The sequence below is a fragment of the Toxorhynchites rutilus genome, chromosome 1 (assembly GCF_029784135.1).
Source record: "Toxorhynchites rutilus septentrionalis strain SRP chromosome 1, ASM2978413v1, whole genome shotgun sequence".
NCBI classification, from domain to species: domain Eukaryota; kingdom Metazoa; phylum Arthropoda; class Insecta; order Diptera; family Culicidae; genus Toxorhynchites; species Toxorhynchites rutilus.
This window is the reverse complement of record NC_073744.1, coordinates 183,366,220-183,389,241: the sequence shown is the minus strand read 5'-3', so window position 1 is coordinate 183,389,241 and position 23,022 is coordinate 183,366,220. Positions and strand designations below refer to the sequence as shown.

Genomic DNA, 23,022 nt, shown 5'->3' with positions numbered 1-23,022 from the left:
TGCGTAATTCTCGAGCCAGCCATTCAGCTTAAAAATCCCCGCTACGCTGCCGTAACGATCATTCTCATCCCAACCGTACACCACATCGTTTCGCATCACATCAACAAACCAACACAAGCATGTCTGGACCAAGACGGGTCTATGGTACTAGGTGAGGCCGTTTCGTCACTAAGTTGGTTAGGGGAGCGGTATATGAAAACAGTACGGAAGAAAGCAGAAGGGGAATTATTTCCTTGAAGCGTGAAAGAGACAGACTGATCAGGAGCGAGCTTCGGCACTAGCGTATTGTGTTTTGTTTACAAACAAAACACAGTAGATTTCCAAGATGGCTGAAGAGTGGTTTTAGCAAGTTGGCCCACCTTAGGATATACTTCTACGCGCCTTGGTCTGGACATGGCAAAGGAGGAAAAGTGAAGGGAAAGGCCAAATCCCGCTCGAACAGTGTTGGTCTCCAGTTCCCCGTATGTGTATCCGCCAATTGCTCCGCAAGGGTAGCTAGGCCGAGCGCGTTAGTACCAGTGCACCAGTCCACCTAGTCGGCGTTATATAGTTTCGGCCGCCGAAGTGATCGAGTTGGCTGGCAAAACTGCTCGCGACGATAAGAAAACCCGCATTCAGAACAGACCACATTCGGTTCGGTGGACATCAAGACAACAACGGGCAGTTGCAGCGAGTGGCGAATGGCAAACGCAATCGCAAAACGGCATCAGGTAGCAGAAGAAAAAAGTTTGTTCTTTATACAAACTGCTTTGGTGGCAAATCCAGAACAAGGCGGCATCGAGGGCGTTCGAAATGGTTTTTTTTTTCAAAACCACGAGTACAAAGTTTTCTAAATTGGAACCATTCCATAAAACAAGGCGCTTTTCAGGGCCATTAAACCTTCCAAAAAAGAGTTTAGGAAATACAGTTCAATGCATTCTAAAATATTATCCAAAATAATAATAAAACACAAATAGATGATGAAAAACAAATTTCATAATTTGTTGCCAGGATATGATGAGTATGAGAATTTGGCAGTTGTGCTGAGCTTATTGATGGTTGGGGACTTTCTCGATTATTCAATTTTCACCAATTAAATTGCTTCCAGATTGAAAGTACAGTAATTTACATTTAGCTAATTGGACGGACCTGTAATGTGACAAATTTAGTTGGACATTTTTGTAAACATAGAGTTGGGGGCCAAATTATGATCCAACATGTCCCAAGCTGGATGGGAAGAAATTTTGCAACTGTGAAAGCTGTACCACTGTCAAAGCAACACAAGCAGCAACGTGGACGTGTGGACGTGACAAAGGAGGACAAGTTAAGGGAAAGGCAAAGTCCCACTTGAATCGTGCAGGTTTGCAGTTCCCTGTTGGTCGCATTCACTGATTGCTCCGCAAGGGCAACTAGGCCGAACGGATTGGTGCCGGAGCACCAGTATACCTAACAGCGGTTATAGAGTTTCGGCCGCCGGAGTGCTCGAGTTGGCTTGCAAAGCTGCTCACGACCATAAGAAAACCCGCCTACAGCGGGCAACTAGTTCCAGCGAGTGACAAATGCAATCGCAAAACGGCAGCAGGTAGAAGAAGGAAAAAGTTTGTTTATACAGACTGCTTTGGTGGCTTTGGTAAAACACGGCGCTTTTCAGGGCCATTGACCCTTTCAAAGAAGAGTTATTAAAAGTTATTCACAATACCAATGCATTCTAAAGTGACATAATATGACATATAATATGAACTGAATTATTTTGTTTATGCTTGTTTTTGAGCTTATTGGTGGTTAGGGTCTTTTAAATTGATCATTCAGTTTTCACAAACCCTTATATGGTTTCTGAATTAAAAGTTGCTTCAAATTACAACACATTGTATGCAGGATGGCATTAACGAATTTTCTCAATAGCAAGAACTGCTTTCTTTGGTTGATAACTGATGTTGAAAATTGACTGATGTTACATCTGCATTGTATAGAAAAATAACTAAGGAGCAACATGATGAGCTATGTATTTCCTGCTGCTCTGTTCTTATTTTAAAGGACTTTAATCCGAAGATCATCCGTCCCTGTATTCACTGTTGGTTTTTCAGAACGCTTATAGCTTGTTTATTTCTCGACAGATCGTGGAGATCTTCTCCAAAACCTCAGTTTTTTTTCATTTTTATTCACTTTGTTTGCGGAGACTACAAATCTTACAATCCATTCGTCTCCGAAACCACAGTTTAAGGTACGGTAATGTGCTCAATAGTGAAATATATGATAGTGAATGAGCTGATGACTACCTATGCATTCCCTATCACGGCCATCATTTTGATTGTACGATATGTGTATACGCCAAAAGATGCCCGGCGTTGAACATTTAATAAGGACAAAGCCTTCAGAAAAAACAATATATTTAAAATGTATATTTAGAAAGAGCTGTCCCCTTTGTATAGGTCCTACGTCACTCCGGTTATGTCCCTGACATTACCCACCCGTCTTTTTTTATTATTCCACATTTGTGGAATAGATGAGGAATTATCAAAGGTAATTTATTCTATTTTCTTTTCTATTTATATCAAGTAATAACACTAAGCAAAAAATAAATAAAAGTTCTCACACGCGGAAAAAATCTGTACCAATCTGTACGAAAATCTGTTATCTGTACCGTACAGAATCTGTACTGTATTTCAATTTAGTGATTTTTAAAATTTACTTTCAAGTTGAACTTCGAAAAAAATCGTTCCAACTTGCACCGGTGTACCTTAAGGCTGATTTAGACGATGCCAGACAGCGCTCTAGTTGAAGTATCCAGTGAAGACAATGAAGTGAAGTGAAGAATGTGAAGAATGAACAGACAATCTGTTCAAGTTACTTGTACCAGTATCGAACAAGTAATTGGCCTCTAACCGGAACAGAGTGTCTCTTCTCTATTCACTAGATACTTCAACTAGAGCGCTGTCTGGCATCGTCTAAATCAGCCTTTACTCTAATTGTATTTCGGTGCTGCTCTAGTCACTCTTATTGGTCGGTACAATTTTTGGATCATAATTGGGCCAAACAAAACTTGAGATTTAGTGGGTTCAGATGAGACTTGACATTTTTCAACTATTCAATTGTTAATTGTTAAATATACGGGCATTCCATTCCAAACCGATATAACTTTTGAACTACTAAACCGATTCATTAGCTAATTTTTTGGATCTTTTTTTTACATAACACATCCAAAAATCAGAGAGGATAACGGGGGAAAAAATGAATTTTCGGACCATCGGTTTAGTTTGAAAAATAATAATGACTCAAAAACGAAAAAAAAGCCTCTCTGATTTTTGGATATGTTGTCTAAAAAAATCTCAAAAATTTTAGGTTGGGGAAAAAGTAATCCATTATTTTTGGGTGAAATTCAAAACTATTGACGTAGGACTTCGATTTCTATATAGGGGGACACTCTACGAAAAATGTAACGTTTATTAAGAGTTTTGAAATGCATATTACGCAGAATCGTGCTTACGTGTGTTATAATAAATACCATTAGACGGAAAATTTATACAGCAAATTTTTCATCTGAGACATCAACAGTGGAAATAATTAAACAACTGAGCAATTTAACAAATAAAAGAGGTATGTTTTGCGAGCGGATCTGCCGTTCTACGCATAGTTGTCCCATGTTCCAAAATCAGCAACTGAGAAAAACGCAATCAAAGTTTTATCGCATATTTGTCTACCAAAAGCTATAAGCATTACAATTTAGCAATACACCGGGTTTTTTATAAGCACTATTCTATTGTTTAATGAAATGTGATGAGATCCCCTCACTGAATCAATCATGCTTGATTACGGGTTTAAAAATTTATGGTGGGACTGTTATGCCTAGAATAACAACATGGGAAAATTGAACTTTATGCTATTTTTTGATATACAATAATTTTTTTTTGTGTTTTTCCGAAAGATTATGCATAGAAACATCGTTTTATAAAGAAATGAGTGATCCGCAACACCTTCGCAGAATATAAATCTCATTGTTATTAGGCATTCGCTAACGAGGTGTACACGTGTTCTGGTAAACTTTTTCTTATTTGTTTGAGAATTAGTTTGTTCTTCCAAACCAGAAATGAGTGCATTAGCCCTGCTGAAAGTGTGGCATAAAATTCTTGTACTTGAAACAATTTATTCGATATGGATCTACAAAAAATACATGGTGGGACAGTTATCAATAGAATATCAACATGGGACAATTGAGCTTGATGTTGTATTTTTAAAAGCTGGGAACAAACTATGTTTTTTTCGTGTTTTTCCGTAAGATTATGCATAAAAACAACGTTTCATGAAGAAAAGTGAAAATCAGCGTCAAAAAGTAACATGGGACAACCACGCGTAGAACGGCAGGGATGCGAAGGCAAATAATGTATTATGCATTTTTTCTTTCAACTTCGTTCTCATAGATGTTGTATACAACACAAAACTGTGTGCAATAATTCGTTCTGTAAAACAAATTAGCAAGACCTTTTTCGAATGTAAACATGTTGAAGTGACCAGATGCAAGATTTCATGCATCACCCAAATTTCATGCAAGATTTCATCAAAGCAACGAGGAAAGTGTCACCCATACAGTTATCGTTCGTTCATTGGGCCGGAAAATCAATAGAATTATCGAATTTGGTTGGTTGAAGATACAAAACATGTTTTAGTTTCAAAATACTGATTCTTTCTTTTACATGCTGAAAAAAAATATTCAAAAAATTATTCCTTTGCACATTGAAAATGCGTACGTTATATCGAGGGCACGTTATAACGAAAGTACGTTATATCGAAGTTTCCCTGTATTGATTCATAACTGCTTAGCAGCACAGTTAACATACACCCTGTTATAGATAGGTCCAGTTGAAGATAGTCCAGTTAGCGAATGACTTCTGTATATGACGGGGTGACGAACATCTTAAGAGAGTGTCTTCCGGGCTTCGGCAACATGAGCAATTGTACAGTGAAAAATGATATCAGTACTAGGAGGATGGCAGCGATTATCATGAGGGAACTTATTGAGATCGATATTACATCGCATCACAAAAATGAAACGAAATGAAATAATCTTCATGACTCATATTCATAATTCTCAATGACTCAATTCCTTCTATGATATATTGAGCAATAGAATCAATACGACTGGATTGTGATATTCTGCAAACGAACATTATTTCACCATAGGTATTATGATTTCATGTGTATTTCACTTCAAAATATCACGAAATCGTAAGTACTTTCAACTTGTATTTGGTTATTTCTCCATAAACTTCATATTCAATGTAATCAATTACGATAGATATATTTTTTTTGTTTAACGACCATCATAATTTTCGTCAAAAATCGACTTTTCAGACAAAAAACGACCAAGCGCCAGAATTAGAAGTTTAAATATGCGTATTCACGCCGAATATGTGCAGTGCGCTTTGCGCAGTGTTGTTATCACAACATCGTCATTGTTAGCACACTCAGGATTAGGGGAAAAGGGGGGAATTTGGACCACCTAAGCAAATCGCCTAATATTTCCAAACCAATACGGTCTAAATAAAAAATGTCACATTGTATACTAAGGTACACTTGTTTTCTCTCAATAAATAATTTTTAATCATTATATAAAGCTTCAATCTACCAAATATCTCATAAAATAAAAGAGATGATTTTTGGACATTAAAATTTCAAACACTTTTGATGCTTGGTCAAAGAAAATCCCTTCTCGATGGAATGCGTTGCTTTTTCAAGCTCCTCCTTCTTCCAACGTTGTCTGTCCATCCTATTTTTGTAATTCATCCGCATCTGGAATCAACTAGACCAAAGAAAAGTCTCAAACCTGTAGGACCAATTCACCCCACAGAAACGTGTCGATGTCACCCCATACAACATGCAAAAAATAAAATGCAATTAGTTTCATTTATTGTTATCAAACTTACAGTTTCGCTACATCAAATTGTTCTTCTTCTGTAGGCGAACAGAACTTTACTGCACAATACACGAAAAGTTTGTTTAATTAGCGGAAAAAACCTTAAAACCACTATCGGAAAACTCACATTTTTTGACGATCGAAGTGCTTGCTGTGTTGATGCTACCGTTTCCCTCTACTTGTGAAGTTTACCAAAGTTTTTTTTACTTTAGGTACATATGGTTCAACAATAGAAGGAAATGACGTTATAAAAAATCCAAGTTGAGCCGTAATTTTTGAGATAAAGGGGTGCTCCAAATCACCCCGTGTTACCTTACATGTGAAAGTGTTCGTTTCTTGCCATGAGTTTCAGCTCGCAAGTATACATTGTGTGATGCGGTGCTATATGCAAGTGTTGGTGTGCATCAATTCAGAGCAGGAGAATGAAATATACGAAAGCGTTAGGACAAATAAAATCCAGCAGTGTTGCCATTATTGCTTTGAATCTCAAGAGTGCCCAGACCAGAGTTCAGTATTATATGTTGTGTGTTTGTTCCAAGGAAAAATCAGAAATTTTATAATTATAATAATTAGAATACCGAGAAATACAGGATTTCTCTAGACGACCTTGTTAGGTCATCGGAAGATGTTTCCCACGCACATTCATAAGATATCTGATTATACACATGTTTTCGAAATAGTGAAATTATAGGAGCGGCGGTTCACCTTTTCAGGTTTCCGTCATATGGTTGAGACTCCGCGTTTAGGAAATCACATCACTTGCCGCAGTGAATCCTGTTTTTTCAGAACCATTCCCACTAAAAACTATCCCTTCCACGATAAACGCTAGGGAACCAAGCTATAGAGGCGACCCTTCTGGCCTTCGGGCGGCGAATATCATACTAACATTCCTTCCCTACCTCTGGTGACTGTAAGGACGTGGCCGGCGTCGTTATTGACCATTTAAAGCTCGAATCACCGAAAATTGCACAATGAGAATGATTTGCTAGTTCCAAGCGTCATTCTGTGTGTTCTTTGTGAAATTTGGTTGGTTCAGGTCAATCACGGAGAGCAACTACGAATTGTAAAGTCTACCCAAGCTCAAGCTCAAAAAACAACCAAGCGCCAGAAAGTCAAACCGGTTAAATTTGCAAAATCATATCTCAAAAACGAATAAAATAGCATCTCTGATACCGAGATATGTTATGTAAAAAATCCTGAGCTTTCAAGAAAAAATATAATAAAATATAGCGCCCTCTAGTCCAAAGTCATGAAAACAATAAAAAACCACTACAATCAATAATTAAAAAAATTAAATAAACAAAAATTGTGAGTTCAATATTTTTCAATAAAAGGCTAGCTCATCAGCTTCAATTTGATATGTCGATCATCTCATTTGGTAAAATTTCTGATAATTAACGTGATGGCGGAAAATATTCTAAAGATCGATGCCGACATAACGAAATGTTTCAATTTCATGGACATTGTGTTTGATTGTACTTTGGTAGGAGTTGCCGTCTTACCCTTCGTCCCCTATTTATTATTTTTATCCCATTTTGACGTATGATTAGTAATTTTTGCGTCGATCGATTTCGGAACTCCATAACATTTTTTTATATTGAAGAAAATAATATATGTCATGAAACTAACTATCGAACAATTGAAAAATCGCAACCCCTATCCTAACGGAAATACCCACTTCTGATTGGTCTAAATTGACGATACATGCGGCGGGTCCCTAACAGAGACATCAAAACCAAGCCGCCCGGGGGAAATCGGCATTGCAAATATGTGCAAGTCGGGAGCGTTTTTATATTGCAAGTAAGTGATACGATTAATTCTAGCAAATGAAATTTTAATTTGGAACTTTAATGTTGGTTGCTTCGTGATATTTCATATCAATTACCGATCGTGTATTGTGAAAAATTTAGCACTAGTGTGAGTGTAAAATTGTATATGGTAGCAGTTGTGTTAAAAATGGCTTGACGTATTAAACGATTTATTTTATTTTTCAAAAATAAAAACCAAAGTGTGTTCCCGCTCGGGAACGGGTCGTTTGGTTTAAACTGTCTGTTTTGTTGTATGATGATTGCTCTACATATAGTATTAGGTGTTGTTAGTTCAATTAAAATTCTCATTGGGTTGAATAAACACTCAGAAAGTAAACATTATAAAATTATTTTCCATTTCAAATATGTTTTCTCTATATTAAAGTAACATGTTTTGCTGATGAGAAAAATTGATAATTGTGATCGGTATTGGTAATTATCTTATATTACATTGATGAGTTTTGTTTTCTTTATTTCATCCATACATAACACAGGAGTCATCTCGTCTAGGATCACAGAGGGCGGTTTTCATCATATCATAACAAACGGCCCTTTTCAGGAGGCCACCAAATCATTATCAAAGAGTTTAACGATGTAATTCTTCAAACATATCCAAAATCAACAGATAGCCTAACGGAATCCTACGTCAACTATGCGGTCGTGTCTCGGACACAACCCTCCTGTGACTTTTTTTTTATTTATTTAGGCTTATTATCATTTTAGCTATAACAGGGCCGGATTTTAATCGTGTACATATTACATGTTTTATCGTATCGATAAATTGTACATTATACAGAAGCCATTTTCAGGCATAAGTGTATTGCTTCTGTTCTTCCATTGTTAAGTTAGACCACCGGACAGCGAAAGCAGTTGATATGATCACTGTTGTGCTATTAATAGCACAACAGCCCGATGTTTCTTGAAGAGCAGAGCAGTTATATGGATGTCCATTCGGCCGTGGATCAATTTCCATCGCTGATGATTGTTGCGTGAATGTAGTTATTCATTATATACATTATATAGTATATACTTCTCTGTTTCGTTTTCACTGTCAGATTTAACTGTAAGATCAGCTAATTGTACTGTGGAATGGATTCATAATACCTTGTTTGTACAATTAGATTTGCTAACCTGGAAGTCAATTCAAATTGAACCAGAAAATCGAAGAAAGTAGTCATTTGCATGCAATTTTCCAACCGATTTGCAATCATTTCTAACCGTACGTGACTATGCCGATACGGATGCTTACTTGCACTGTGTACATACGGTATAAGTCTCTAACCAAACTATTATCCTTCTGCCAGATACTAACCCCTCAAGCAAAATCAGTAACAATTATTTTGACAACACTCGTTAATTTAACGCACGCAATCGCCCCCAATCCCGAGTCAATCTCATCGCCAATGGCAGTTGGAAGCAACCCCATCTGAGAAGCAACGTTCCATAAATCCATAGAACAAAAATTTCAACCCAAACTTCGGGTGAAAATCGTGAGCCTGTACTCAGACGAAAAACCACCAACGCAATTTGAGCAATTTAAAAAAAACAGATGATAGCATTTCAAACAAACGCATCTCGGCGCGTGTTGAGAGCTATGAGAGTGGCACGAGAGTCCTGGCGAATCTGGCAAATAATGGTTCCCTTGTTTTTCTTTATTTATGATTATTATTATCGTCCTCAGCGTCCGCGAGCGAGTTGGGGGCGTGCGTTGTTTTTGCATGTTTTCCATGTGGCAAATTGATGAGACAAGAAAAGAAAAAAAAAACACAGACACATCATGGCCGGAAGACGCACATGTGGACTTTCACTCCCGGTGCGTTTGTAGACGACAGACAGAAGAGGGCGTCAGCAGCCGGGTCCGCGCGGAATTTATGGAAAATGATAATGGAACATTGCGATAAAATGTAAAGAGTGTGGGTGAGTGTGCGTCTGTATTGGCAGGGTGGGCGTTTTGTGTGCAAGAAGCTGCCATTTGTAGGTGAAGAAGTTTTTTTTTTTGGCGTGCTCCGTTTGGTTATTACTGCGAGAAGACGTTCGTCGAGAGTTATTGTGCCCATAAAACTAAGGTGAAGGTCCAATTCTTCGACCCGAATGGATTCTGGGTGTACGTTGTGTGTGTGTGTGTGTGTGTATGAGTGGGGATGTTGTGTTCCATTAGATAAACACAAAACACGCCAATTCCGGGATGGGGTCGTCCACAGCAAATGAAACAACGAAAAAAAAACCGTCAAACGCGTGCAACGGATCAAAACAATAGTAAGGAAAATCAACACATACCATCCTGTCATGATAATCGTCATTCTGCGCGGCACTAGCGTCATTAGAGTAGGATTTACGTGTGCGTGTGGCATTTTTGTGGATATTGTTGTTGTTGGTGGTGGTGGTGGAGGTGGTAATGAAGTTGATAGATGATGAACTTCTGGAACGATAGCGTACCTTGGGTGCGCCGACTTCTCGCGTCGAGATGCCCATCTTCTCGTGGTGCCGCAGCTGCACCGGGTAGATGATCTGGTAGAAGTTGCTACCGATCTTGTCCACCAGCTCCTGGTTCTGCTGGTGCTCTTTGAGCAGCCGCTCAACTTCACCTGGAAACAAAGAGAGAGAGAGAGACATTTGTTAGTTCGCACTCGTAACATCACAGTCGAAACACGCGTGTCACGATTCTTTGCGGGAGTTATCACTCCCCCCCCCCCTTCCTGGAGGTGGGGCAGGAACGTATACTAACGACATTTACAAAGTTATCCTGAAAGCAGTTGCATGTCAGGCCACTCTCAAACCATTAGACCTGTTCCGCCCCCGCAATTCGTACCCTCCACAATTGATGGGGTCGGAGGTTGCGCCATTCCATTGCATCATCCTCCCAACACATAATGACGATAATGGAAGGGGCGGAAATGACGTTGGGAAGGAACAAAATAAAATAAAATAAAAAACTTGATATAATTCAACCCGAGCACTATTGCATACGCAGGGGCGGATCTTCGCTCCATTCCCGGGGTGCGTTTGGGTTGTTTCATCACCACGCACCGCTTTCCCCCGGTTGCCCGGGGACACATGCAGGACACGGTGGGAGCAAGTTTTAATTTGATTCCCATCTCGCTAAAACTGTAATTAAATTAAATGAAAATAAAGCCATTTTCCAAAACGCTGCTGCTGATGCTGTTAGTGCCAGCGCCATGTCACGTTGTCTTTGTCTGCTCGGTGCTTGAAAGTCGCTCGGAATTGACTTCCCGGGTGATCGTAAACGAACAGAAACGTGAAGATGCGAAGCAGCAAATTGAGAGCGAGTGGAGTTCGCGTGGGGGTGGGGGGGGAATGCCGAAAGTGGAGGGGATGGGTAATTTGCTACTTCCGCTCAATTATTCAGCTGGAAATGTATTCTAAATGATACGGTTGCGTGACAATTGGAACGGAGTTCTGAGGAGATGCAGGATAGTCTCGTTATTAGTGTCGGTTGCGAGTGAAGATAATGCAGAGGGATACGAACGCGTCATTCAGGGATGCATTGTGCGAGGGGAAAGGGGTCAGAGAGGTGATCCAATTAAGGTCAGCAGATAATTATATGCAGTGTATTTTGTTGCGGAGGTGTTGATCTGGGGGATTGCTTAATTTGTGGTTTCAATACAAACAGAAAATGGAAACATTGTTAGATTGATTTCTTTCGACTATAAAATTCAGTCTTTATCATAAACTTCGTCGTCGAGACGTTTATGAAATGCCATTTAAGATTACAGTCGATGGGGGTGAAATTGGGTCAAAAATGGTGAAAGTTGCTATTAGTAATATCTTGAAAATTTTGAGAATATTTTTGAAAGCTGTGAGCCGTTCAATATAATACCTAACTGTAGTACAAATAGTTTTTTTTGTACTAAATTTATTTTCAAATGGCTCAGCAACATTAAGTAACAATGAGCCGAGTTAATGAATAGGGAAAAGCCTATTTGAGTAGAACAATTCCAATGTTCTTTCTCAAAAAGGCATAAAAACCCTATTATCTTTTCGTGAAATGTTACAATATGGATAATGACAAAATTCACAATAACATAATATTATAGGCTTCTTGTTTAAGCTTCTTGTTACAGAGATGTCCATCTCCTAGGAACTTGCTATCTCCTTGGGACTGAGGAAGGGATGAAAATCTGCTCACTTTTCGAATTCTGAAGAAGAAAGTTGCAATAGAGAAAAGGAAACGCTAATAATAAAAATCAAAACAATAAAGGAAAACTAAACATATATATTCATATTTGAAAGTGTATGGATTTGAGAAAATCATAAATTAAAGAAATAGCATCAATATTACGAGTAGCCAGAACGTCGCGAATCGGAAAATTAAGTGGCATTCCCTTATTGCGAAAATTTTCTATTAAAGATAACCTGTCATTTTGAAACTAAGAACAAAACCACACAATATGATCAATATCCTATACCACACACGCATAGGTTACTATCTCTGATGTTAATTCGAAAAAGATGTGCATTCGAAGAATAATGGTTAGACATGAGTCTGCACACTACCCGTATGAAATCACGAGAAAAATTATACCCTTTAAACCATGGTTTGAGAGAAACCCTAGGAATGATAGAATATAGCCATCGGCCTTTATCACTACTATTCCAACTTGACTGCCAAGATACAAGTGCCCGCTCACGAGGAAAACGAAGATATTCATCGAAAGTAATAGGCCTATAGAATAAGTCTCCTTCCATAGCGCCATTCTTAGCAAGAAAGTCTGCTTTCTCATTTCCTGGTATCGAACAATGAGACGGAATCCATACAAAAGTGATATTAAATGAACTAGTTATCAGAGCACTTAAAAGTTGATGGATTTCAGATAAGAAATACGACGCATATCTAGTTCTCACTGAACGGAGTACCTCTAAAGAGCTGAGACTATCAGAAAAAATAAAAAAGTGATCTGGGGTCAAGGTCTGAATATGGAGTAAGGCCATGTATATTGCAGCCAATTCTGCAACAAACACCGAACAAGGTAAACTAAGCCTACGGAAAGTGAAGAAGTTGATATTGAATATACCAAAGCCTGTGGATCCATTAAGACGAGATCCATCAGTAAAAAAAGATTTGGTTGGGTCAATATGTTTATACCTTGACAGGAATATCGCAGGTATAACTAAATGGCGGAGATCATCTGAAATATTATGCACATAATACTTCATTGACAGGTCAATAGTAATAGAGGAATTGAACAAAATTGAAGGAATGATCTGGAAACCAGATAAAGTAGATGGACTTTCCAAAGTCATAAATTCATGATATAGAGACATTCGCCTAGATCGAAAGCCTGAGTTCAATATTTTTTCAAAGTTTGCTATCACCTTCGGATTAAGTGTTTCACACCGTATTAAAAAACGGAATGATAACTCGAAAAAACGTACGGAAAGAGGAAGTATGCCAGCTAGAATTTCTAGGCTCATTGTATGTGTTGACTGCATACATCCTAGAGCAATACGCAAACAGCGATATTGAATCCTTTCCAAATGCAAAATATGGGTACAGGCAGCGGACCTGAAGCAAAAACTACAACTAACAGATAAAATGGTTGTTTTATACAACCTAATCAAATCCTCAGGATGAGCTCCCCACCAAGTTCCTGTTATGGATCGAAGAAAATTTATTCTTTTCTGACATTTTTGTTTCAAGTAGCCTATGTGTTTACCCCATGTTCCTTTGGAGTCAAACACAACACCTAAATAATTGAATGACATCGAGCGACGAATAGGTCTATCCAAAAGTTTAAGCTGTATTTGTGCAGTATTATGTTTTCTTGAGAATACAACCATCTCTGTCTTCTCAGTAGAAAATTCAATACCCAATCTACAGGCCCAATCAACCAAATTGTTAAGAGAATCTTGCAAAGGATTATGAAGATCGGTGCTGTCTTTGCCCATTACCGATACTACACAATCATCTGCAAACTGTCTCAAAGTACAATTTCCCGATAAACAAACATCAATATCATTTACATAGAAGTTGTAAAGAATTGGACTAAGACATGAGCCTTGAGGAAGACCCTGTAGCTAATGCGTAAAACTGACAAAGAACCATGAGAAAAACTCATATGTTTTTCACGCATTAGGTTAAACAGAAAACTATTTAATTTCTGGGAAAACCCATTTCGACGAAGTTTTTGGAAAAGAACTTCAATGGAAACAGAATCAAACGCACCTTTGATATCTAGGAACACTGATGTCATTTGTTGCTTACTACACAAGGCAAAGTCAACCTCTGATGAAAGAAGCACAAGACAATCATTGGTTCCTTTGCCTCTACGAAACCCGAACTGCGAAGGCGAGAGAAGATTATTAGATTCAACCCAGCTGTCTAAACGATGGAGAATCATTTTTTCTAGTAATTTGCGAATGCAAGATAGCATTGCAATTGGTCTATAAGAATTATAATCAGACGCAGGTTTACCAGGTTTCAGAATAGCTATAACTTTAATTTGTCGCCACTCATGCGGAACAATATTCTGCTCAAGGAAAGCATTGAACAGTTTCAACAAACGTCTCTTCGCATTATCAGGTAGATTTTTCAACAAATTAAATTTGATCCTATCTGACCCTGGAGCCGTGTTGTTGCAAGAAAGAAGGGCAAAAGAAAATTCAGTCATACTGAACGGAGGCTCAACATCATCAGATGCCTCTAAGAAGGGAGAAGGTGCGGGGGCTGAGTCTGGACATATCTTCTTGGCAAAGTCAAAAATCCACCTTTCTGAATATTCAACTTCTTCATTTGAATGAGATGAATTTCTCATTTGACTGGCAACTCTCCAAAGAGTGCTCAAGGAAGTCTCTCGTGAAAGCCCATTTACAAAATGACGCCAATAGCCTCTCTTTTTAGCTTTAATGAAGCTTTTGAATTTACGCTCCAGATAAATGTAGTTATCATAACGGGGGAGACAATCGAGTAGTCGTCGGGTGCGGACGTATTTTCTTTCGCTCCGTGCATAATTTCTAGAAAGTGTTTTTTGCGGTATAACAAAAATATGTTTTCGTTCCATTCTCGTAGTTATTTGTGTGTTATATGTGTGATATTCGAAATATAATCGTGAATATGGGACGAATTTGTGGAGTTGGGAATTGTTTTATTCGTTTTTAATCGCAGTGTTGAGCAGTGAACATGAGCAGCGTACTGTACAAGATGTGCGCGTTTATTTTCTGTGTTGTTTATTATACATGGATTGTGTGTGAAAAATAAGTCCCCTGCTTTAGTGATTTTGAAATCAGTTGAGCTAGCTTGAAGCGGTGGTAAAAATTAACATGGGTCGAAGAAAAAAGTTGTTGCGCCATTTTTGTTTTTCGAAAGTGTAGTGAAAATGTTATCGTTGCGCTCTCAACCGTCGCGTGCCCGTTTTGATGTGTGGTGTTTCTCTCGCCAACACGGCGAGCGGTTTGCTTGGCTTCATATGCCACATGAACGTATAAATGTTTTTTCTTGTGTTTACGATTGCGAAGTTTGTGCGGCGTAGTGAACGTATCACAGGCGAAGGAGCGAAGCCGAATTCAACAGAATGTGCTTAAAATTAATGAATTCGGAAAATTTTACAAGTAGAGATTTCCGTTCGGCACCATTCGTATCAACAAGTGTACTAATGACAGTGTGGTTCGTTTTGCCGGCTGTGTGTGTCAATTTTATTTACACGCGTGTGATACATTTGTATGTGTTTTCTCGATTCTCTTGGTGTAGGTTTGTGTCAATACAGTGAATTTTTGTGCAGTATTGGTGGAACGGTCCGGATAGTGGGGTGAAAGAGAGAAGATCAAAAAAATGTGAACGTTTAAGCCATCAGGAAATGTGAACGGAAAATGTGAACGTTTAAGCCATCGTATAAAAGATGGTGATAGCTGTAGAGTAGTGAAATATAATAGTTTCACTTACACACTTCACAAGTTAACTTTTTTTTGATTCATTATTTATTTGTTTCTTTAGTTGTTTGTTTCCTTGATTGTTCAATTCTTAAAGGAGTTCAAGAATTGAATAATTAGGGGGATAGATGGTTGAAGGAATGAATGAGTGATGAATGGAAAATAATGTTAACTTTAATGGGTTAACAACCCATCGTTGTGATTAGAGTTAAATAAAGAGTGCGCTTGGTGATTTTATTTATTTATTTCACTTCGTCTTAGATTTAAAAAAAAAAACATCTCACAGACTGACAAATCTTAAATACTCCTAATATTCCTAATTCTACGTTTAAAAACACATTTAGATACATTAAAATCGAAGTGACATTGAACTTCATTAAACGCACGGAAGCAGCTGGACAAAGGACAGTTTTGCCCGTACGACGTTGTATGCGGCCGTATCGCCAATAGCTGTCTTTCGCGGAGCTGTCTGGTGGGAGCGTAAAACCGTATCTCGCTGATTAACTCCGCACAGTCGATGTTTCCGGACAGTAAATCGAAGACGAACAGACGTTGAATTTTCTTCCGCCTCGCCGAAAGCGTTTCTATGTCAATAAGCATGCAGCGACTTTCGTAATCAGGAAGATGAGCGGGATCATTCCATGGCAGTTGTCTTAAGGCGTAGCGAATAAAACAGCGTTGCACTTTTTCGATCCTGATGATGTGCGTTGTATGGTAAGGAGCCCACACGCATGCTGCGTATTCAAGGACACTTCGAACCATTGAGCTATACAGAGCCTTCAGCGTGTACGGGTCACGGAAGGACTGCGTGTTCCGCCGGATAAACCCTAGAACAGCGTATCCTTTTGCGATGAAGTTGTTGATGTGTTCGGTAAACTTTAGTTTGATGTCGAGAATTACCCCGAGATCTCGAATGGAGGTAACGCGATCGATAACAGCAGAACTGAATATGTAGTCATGGGACAGAAACAGAAAATGACGATTGATTTCAGAGGAGTTCTCAGGTTTCCATACGAAAACCATCGCGATTGTTGTTCGATATAGAGTACGCGCAATAAATAAAGAAATGCATCATTGGTTGATTTGTGAGGAGTTTTTCCGATTACGAAATTTATCGCCAGTCCGATTGGCTTGCAATAGAAGTTCTTTCGGTTACCTTCTCAGGTTTCCCAAAAGTTACTTTCCACAGTAGCGATCCGATTTCTATGAAACGAACGGTCAACGAATAACGAAATATATCATCGGGTTGATTGATTTCAGAAGAATTCTCTTGGTAACCTTCTCAGGTTACCTCGCGATTGGGGAAGATTCTACGGTAGAATAAAGAATACGTGCATTGAGCTGCGGAATATATCACCGGTTTTAGGTTACCCATGAATATTATCCGTCGTCGGATGTTTGAGAATGCGACAAATTGAAGGTCCCACGATACACTGAATCACGAAATATATTATAGGTATATTTCATTGTAGAGATGTTTTTCAGGCCACCTTTTCAGGTGGTCCATGGTGTCATCTGTCGTTCAGGTGGCCCATGGATACCATCGTCGTGAGTGTTTAAGAATGTGTAAATTTGAAGGGTCCACGACCTATTGAATCGTATATTCTATGTGAAATGAATATGTAAAAAATAAAAATATTCATCTGTTTTTAAAATACATCGCTGGTCCGTTAGTCGAAATTCATTCGATTTCGTAATTCAGTTTCGTCGATTGGTTGAGAATCCACGTTTACAGAATCATATCACTTACCACAGTGAATCCTGATTATTACCCCTTCCCACTAACAAACTATCTCTTCCATGATAAACGCTAGGGAACCACGCTATAGAGGCGACCCTTCTGGCCTTCGGGCGGCGAATATCATACTAACATTCCTTCCCTTCCCCTGGTGACTGTAAGGACGTGGCCGGCGTCGTTATTGACCATTCAAAGCTCGAATCACCGAGAATTGCACAACGAGAATGATTTGCTAGTCCCAAGCGTCATTCTGTGTGTTCTTTGTGCAATTTGGTTGGTTCAGGTTAATCACGGAGAGCAACTACGAATTGTACAGTCTACCCAAGCTTGAGCTTGACTCAGATAAATGTAGTTATCATAACGTTCACGGGTGCCCAATTTTCGCCAATCCTTGAACACATTCGATTTATCTTTATAGAAATTTGTACATTCTTGGTCCCACCATAGATTAGGAGGACGTCTACGAAACGAATTACCAGGAAAGCGCTTCGTCTGAGCATCAATAGCACTGTCAAGAATTAAACCAGTTAGATAATTATATTCTTCCAGCGGGGGTAACTCATGAACTAATGCCACCGATTCTGAAATAATTGAAGAGAATCTCTTCCAATCAATGTTTATAGATAAATCATGCTGAATATTTGTTGTTCCAGACGATTTTGAATTATTTGAAATGGAAATAGTGATTGGCAAATGATCACTTCCATGTGGATCTTGGATGACATTCCAATAACAATCTAAATAAAAAGAGGAAGAACACAGGGACAAATCTAAGCAACTAGTGCGGCCTGAAGATGGAGCAATTCTTGTTACATCACCTGTATTCAAAATTGCCATGTTGAAGTCCTCACAAAGATCATAAATCAAATTGGCCCTTCGATCATCAAAAGACTCACCCCATCCAATTCCATGAGAGTTGAAATCTCCCAAAATAAGATTAGGTTGCGGTAAAAGTTCAACAATATTCACAATATTTCTATAATTAAGCATAGTTCTTGGTGGAATATAAATAGAAGCAATGCATAAATCTTTACCCTTGATACGTGCCTGACACGCAAGAATTTCAATTCCTGTGACTAAAGGCAGGGGAATCCTGTAAAATGGGTAGCATTTTCTAATACCTATGAGAACTCCTCCATAGGAATCATTGCGGTCTAAACGGATAATATTGAAATCATGGATGTTTAACACATTGTCCGAACGAAGCCATGTCTCAGAAAGAGCAAATGCATCACAATTAAAAAAATGGAGCATTTGCTTGAAAGAATCAAGTTTAGGAAGAATACTTCTACAATTCCACTGCAAAATAGAGGATTTTCCTGACTCATCCAATAAATTAGACATCGAAATTAATTAACGACAGGAGGGGCCATTTTGAAGTCATTTGTTTAGCTATCTGGCTGATAGAAGGAAGCCAAGCAAAAATTAAACCTTTCATTGAATCTGATATTCCGAAAAAATCAAGAATCCATTGAACAATTGATGAAAAGGAACTCCTGAAAAAGATGAGGATTCAGGAACCGATTGAGAAGTAAATTGAGAATGGCTTGACAATTCAGGGAAATGAACGTCATAATTTGAAGATCTCCAACCAGGAGGGTTATTCTTGGGTGGAGCAGAATAATTAGAAGATTCTGGATTATTAGAGATCAATCCTCTTTTTTTAGATGGCTTAGATGAAGAAGCAATTTTTCTCTTCCTGACTCTTCCTGTGATTACTGGATCAAATTGAGCATCCGAATCATCATCCTCTGATAAAACAGAGAAAGGATTTTCTGAAGCCTCGGGTACCTGAGGTGAAGCTGCCTTGAGCATATCAGCGAAGGGTCGATTAGAACGACCCTTAAGTGATTGCTTGAGTTTCATCGAACGTAATTTGTATTTCGGACAATCCTTAATTGTATGAGGAACATCTCCACAAAAAATACATTTATCAACATCTTTGTTACAAGTGACTTCGTCATGGTCGTCTCCACATTTTGAGCATTTCGTTTCATTACAACAGTAGGTTTTAGTGGGACCTAACTGATTGCAATTTAAGCAAGTCATTATTTTAGGAATATATAACCGAACTGGAAGACGAAGTTTGTCAATAAGCACATAATTTGGAAGTGCTGTGCCTTCGAAGGAAATTCTAAAAGAGCCAGAAGGATAATACTTTTTTTCTGTACCCTCAGATTTCAAAGAGTTCAAATATCTCACCTCCAAAACTTTAGCATGTGGAATATTTGCATTGTGGAAGATACCCTTAGCTTTTAAAAAATCTTGAAGTTGAAGAGATTTTTCCGTAACTACACCATCGATTTCAACAATGTGAGCCGGAATATAAACTCTATATTCATTAGTGAACAAAGAGTTTTTCACTATCGCGTTAGCGTCTTTGTAATTTGAGAGCACAACACGAAGTTTATCTTTATTGACTTTCGTCATTTCTAAGACACCTGAGACGTCAGGTCTTTGCAAATTTGAGATACTCTTAGAGGTTTCCCTTTCGGACGGAAAAATACCACCCAACGGTTTTTCGATGATGCCGGGGCGTTCTGGTATTGTCTAATACGTGGAAGTTGAGCAGAGTTAGGCAGAGATTGTGTCGAAGAGTGTAGAACAGAGTCACTATTTGGTACAGACGAAGAGTTTGACTGCGATTGTTTTTGTTTTTTTCCTGAAGAAACCGTAAAATCATCTGGAGGAGGGTCTAAGACCCTCATTTCAGCATCGAAGGGTTCATTACCCTCCATTTTCAAAAAAAAAAAAAAAAAAAAAAGAGTCGAAAGAGTCGTAAAAATGAGAGAGAAGATTCTTTAGAACACGTAAATATTAAATGATAAAATTAAAAAAAAAAATTAATAAAATGAAATATGTGTATGTATATGTATATGTATACGTATGCGTGAAAGAAAAATGAAACAAAAACTTATCTTAAATGTATCTAGATGAATGATAGAGAACTTCTAAAATCCTTGAAGCGGGTCCAATGGCAACTTCACACTCCAAAAAAACACTTGAAAAATAATTCCGACTTCAAGAAAATTCCTTTCTTCTCAGTATATCGTCCCGGCTTCTTTCGAAATACCGTCAAAAATAGTCTTGAATATAACTGAAAATCACAGAGAAAAAAAAAGGAACGGAAAATACGTTTTTATTCGTGATGATTTGAAATATACGTCACCTTATTCCCAAGGCTTGCTTCTATATTCCAGATCTAAAACTTTGTCGAATACGTTACATCGCTAAAATTAGGATTAGTTGTAATTTTTTCAAAGCAAACATGAAAAAGTTGTTTTTAGAAAAAACTTTTTCGCTGTAGAAGTGCCCATCGTCCGATACTCTATACGTCATAAGCCTTACTGATACCGGACATTTTCCGCAATCTTCACCGACATTAACGCAACTAGCGGCCGACGACTGCTTGGCGGACAAACAACAACACTGTTAATGCTCCGGCTGTGTGTTCAGTCCAGTCCAGTCCAGTTGCTGCCACTGCTCATAAAGCCACCCATTTTGTCGTAAAGGAATCATTCGTCAATGACAAATTGCCGCAATAAAGCGGCGGGCCAAAGCTCTGCTTTATGCCTTCCGGCCGAAAAGTTGTGTGTCCTCTTCGCAACACACGGCTAGCCGCTCGCTAGGAGCGCTAGCTCCGCGGAACGAATAAAATAATGGGAAGGAACTTGGCCCTCGAGGACGTTCTTCTTAATTTCTCATTAGATTTTATTGCTCTTGTCCGCTGTCGGTAATGGCCGCATCCTTCTGGCGCTTCCTCCGCCCGGAAGGTAAACTGGAAAGCGTGATGACTCGTGTGACGGAGGAAATTAAATCGATATTAAAGAAGTAATGGTCGGCGGATGGTGGTGGGAGGGGCGTGCGGTCCGTCCATTCCGTGTCATTAAATCGTTTAATTACACAGATTTTACCCCGGAATTGATCGGGCTGGAGCAGGTGGCCGATGGCCGCCGCCTGAACTCATCAGCTTTGTACCCTTTCATTCAAACTTTTTGCCTTTGTGGGACTGATGAAGAGATCATATCTGTTTGATTAACTTTTTTTCATAGCATTGCCATGCACCATAATAAAATGTGCGAAAACAAATGGCGGGAAAAAAATCAAAGGACTTTTAGATAACCACTGCCGGTCGTAAATCAAAAAAGTGGTCATTGAATGAGAATAATTATTTGAAATTTCCACTTCAACAGACCGCGATCGAGCGGGGGCGGGAGAGTCATGGTAGGTCTCGGGGAGGGGCATAAATTATTACAGTTGAAATTTTAATCTCTATTTTTACACTTTCGGACCCGGGGATTGAATGCGTGGAAAACACGGCGCGTTTCACCACGTGAACGGGAAAGCAGGGCGGCGCAAAGCGGTTTTCGCGGTTTCGCCCCGGATGTTGTAATTGAAATAGTAATTATTATAATTCATAATTAATTTAAATCACTGCGAATCATTCGGATGAGTTATCGCTTGACGCTAATCGCTTACCGCGTGCTCGAGAATCGCAATACACGCCCCCGGCGGAAACCCCAATCAAAGCAGGAGGTGGAGTGAACCAACCGACAATAAATTCGCCAACAGGGGAGGGAACTGGGTTGAAAATTGAATCCGTGAGTTCATTTGTTATAACTGGGTTTATATTGTTGACCAAAAGAAATCTAATTCAAATTGGAGACCTTTACTCTCTCCAAGCTATATTTGTACCAACTGGATGGAAGAGTTAACCGTACCGTCATCAGCTAAATCGCTCACCATTTTCGGGGATTGCAATCATCAACCCTTATCACGTCGCTCCCGAACCTATTTGATCACCTTAAACCATCCGCTTTCCCGCAATAAGCGAGGATAACGGGAAAACAAACTCCGATACAAGCTCCAATTTAAATTAAGTGCCAAAACCGCCATGAAATCTTTAACCATATGTTTTGGGGCTGCTGCCTGCGGTGGAGGGAAAAAAGTCTACAATTCGTCCTCCGGCAGGCAGTGGCATCGGGCGATAGACAAAATGTTTGAGCCAAGATGAACACACACGATGAATATTGATTGCCCATTTCGTGCGAAGGTACGGTCTTGTATTAAGAAATTGATCAAAATGAGATAGGAAACGAGCGAACAAGAGCGAAGATTGGAAGCTTCTCGTTTGGTCCTGGCGAAACCTAACACACAACCTTCCACCCACACCACACAACACACACACACACACATTGCTCAGGTAGTCGGTAAAAACGAGCGTGAAATATTTATAGCTACTGGGGTTCTACCTTCTCCAGGTTTTTGTTCTCCGCTAAACGATTCAAGATACAATGCTGGGGCTTCAGTGATAAGGTGTGAGAGCTGGTGGAACCCAGAAACGGGGGGAAATGATTGACTGTAAGCCGCTTTCCACCCGCACGACGCTACTACAGGTGACACACAGATACACACACAAACGCGCAGACAGGCTGTCGTTTATTTTGCCGTCGAATTCTGCTACCGGTCCTAAATAGTATAGGGAAAGGGACCCAGAGGCTCTGTTTCAGAGCTACTCACGTGTGTGGGCGGACGTGAGGAGGATTTCTCCGGCAACCGGTGTGCCCTGACCCGGTCCCCCTCGCTCTCCATCTCCCTCTTTTAAGCATCCATTTTGGGGCAAGAAGACGAAGAAGAATGGTACCTCCAATGGTACAATCTCCATGTCTAACGATGTGGTGAATGGGTTGGTGTCATTCTTTTAC

The 23,022-nt window shown here is 39.2% G+C and overlaps 1 protein-coding gene across 15 annotated transcripts in view; it reads right to left on the bottom strand.

Moving 5' to 3' along the window:
* Positions 1-23,022, bottom strand: part of LOC129768776 (disintegrin and metalloproteinase domain-containing protein 11) — a 912,619-nt gene that overhangs the window by 425,298 nt on the left and 464,299 nt on the right. For all 15 annotated transcript variants that reach the window (XM_055770661.1, XM_055770645.1, XM_055770693.1 and 12 more), the window contains exon 4: positions 10,132-10,280. In XM_055770661.1, coding sequence (XP_055626636.1) covers positions 10,132-10,280 — 149 coding nt within the window. The remainder of the gene's footprint in view (positions 1-10,131; positions 10,281-23,022) is intronic.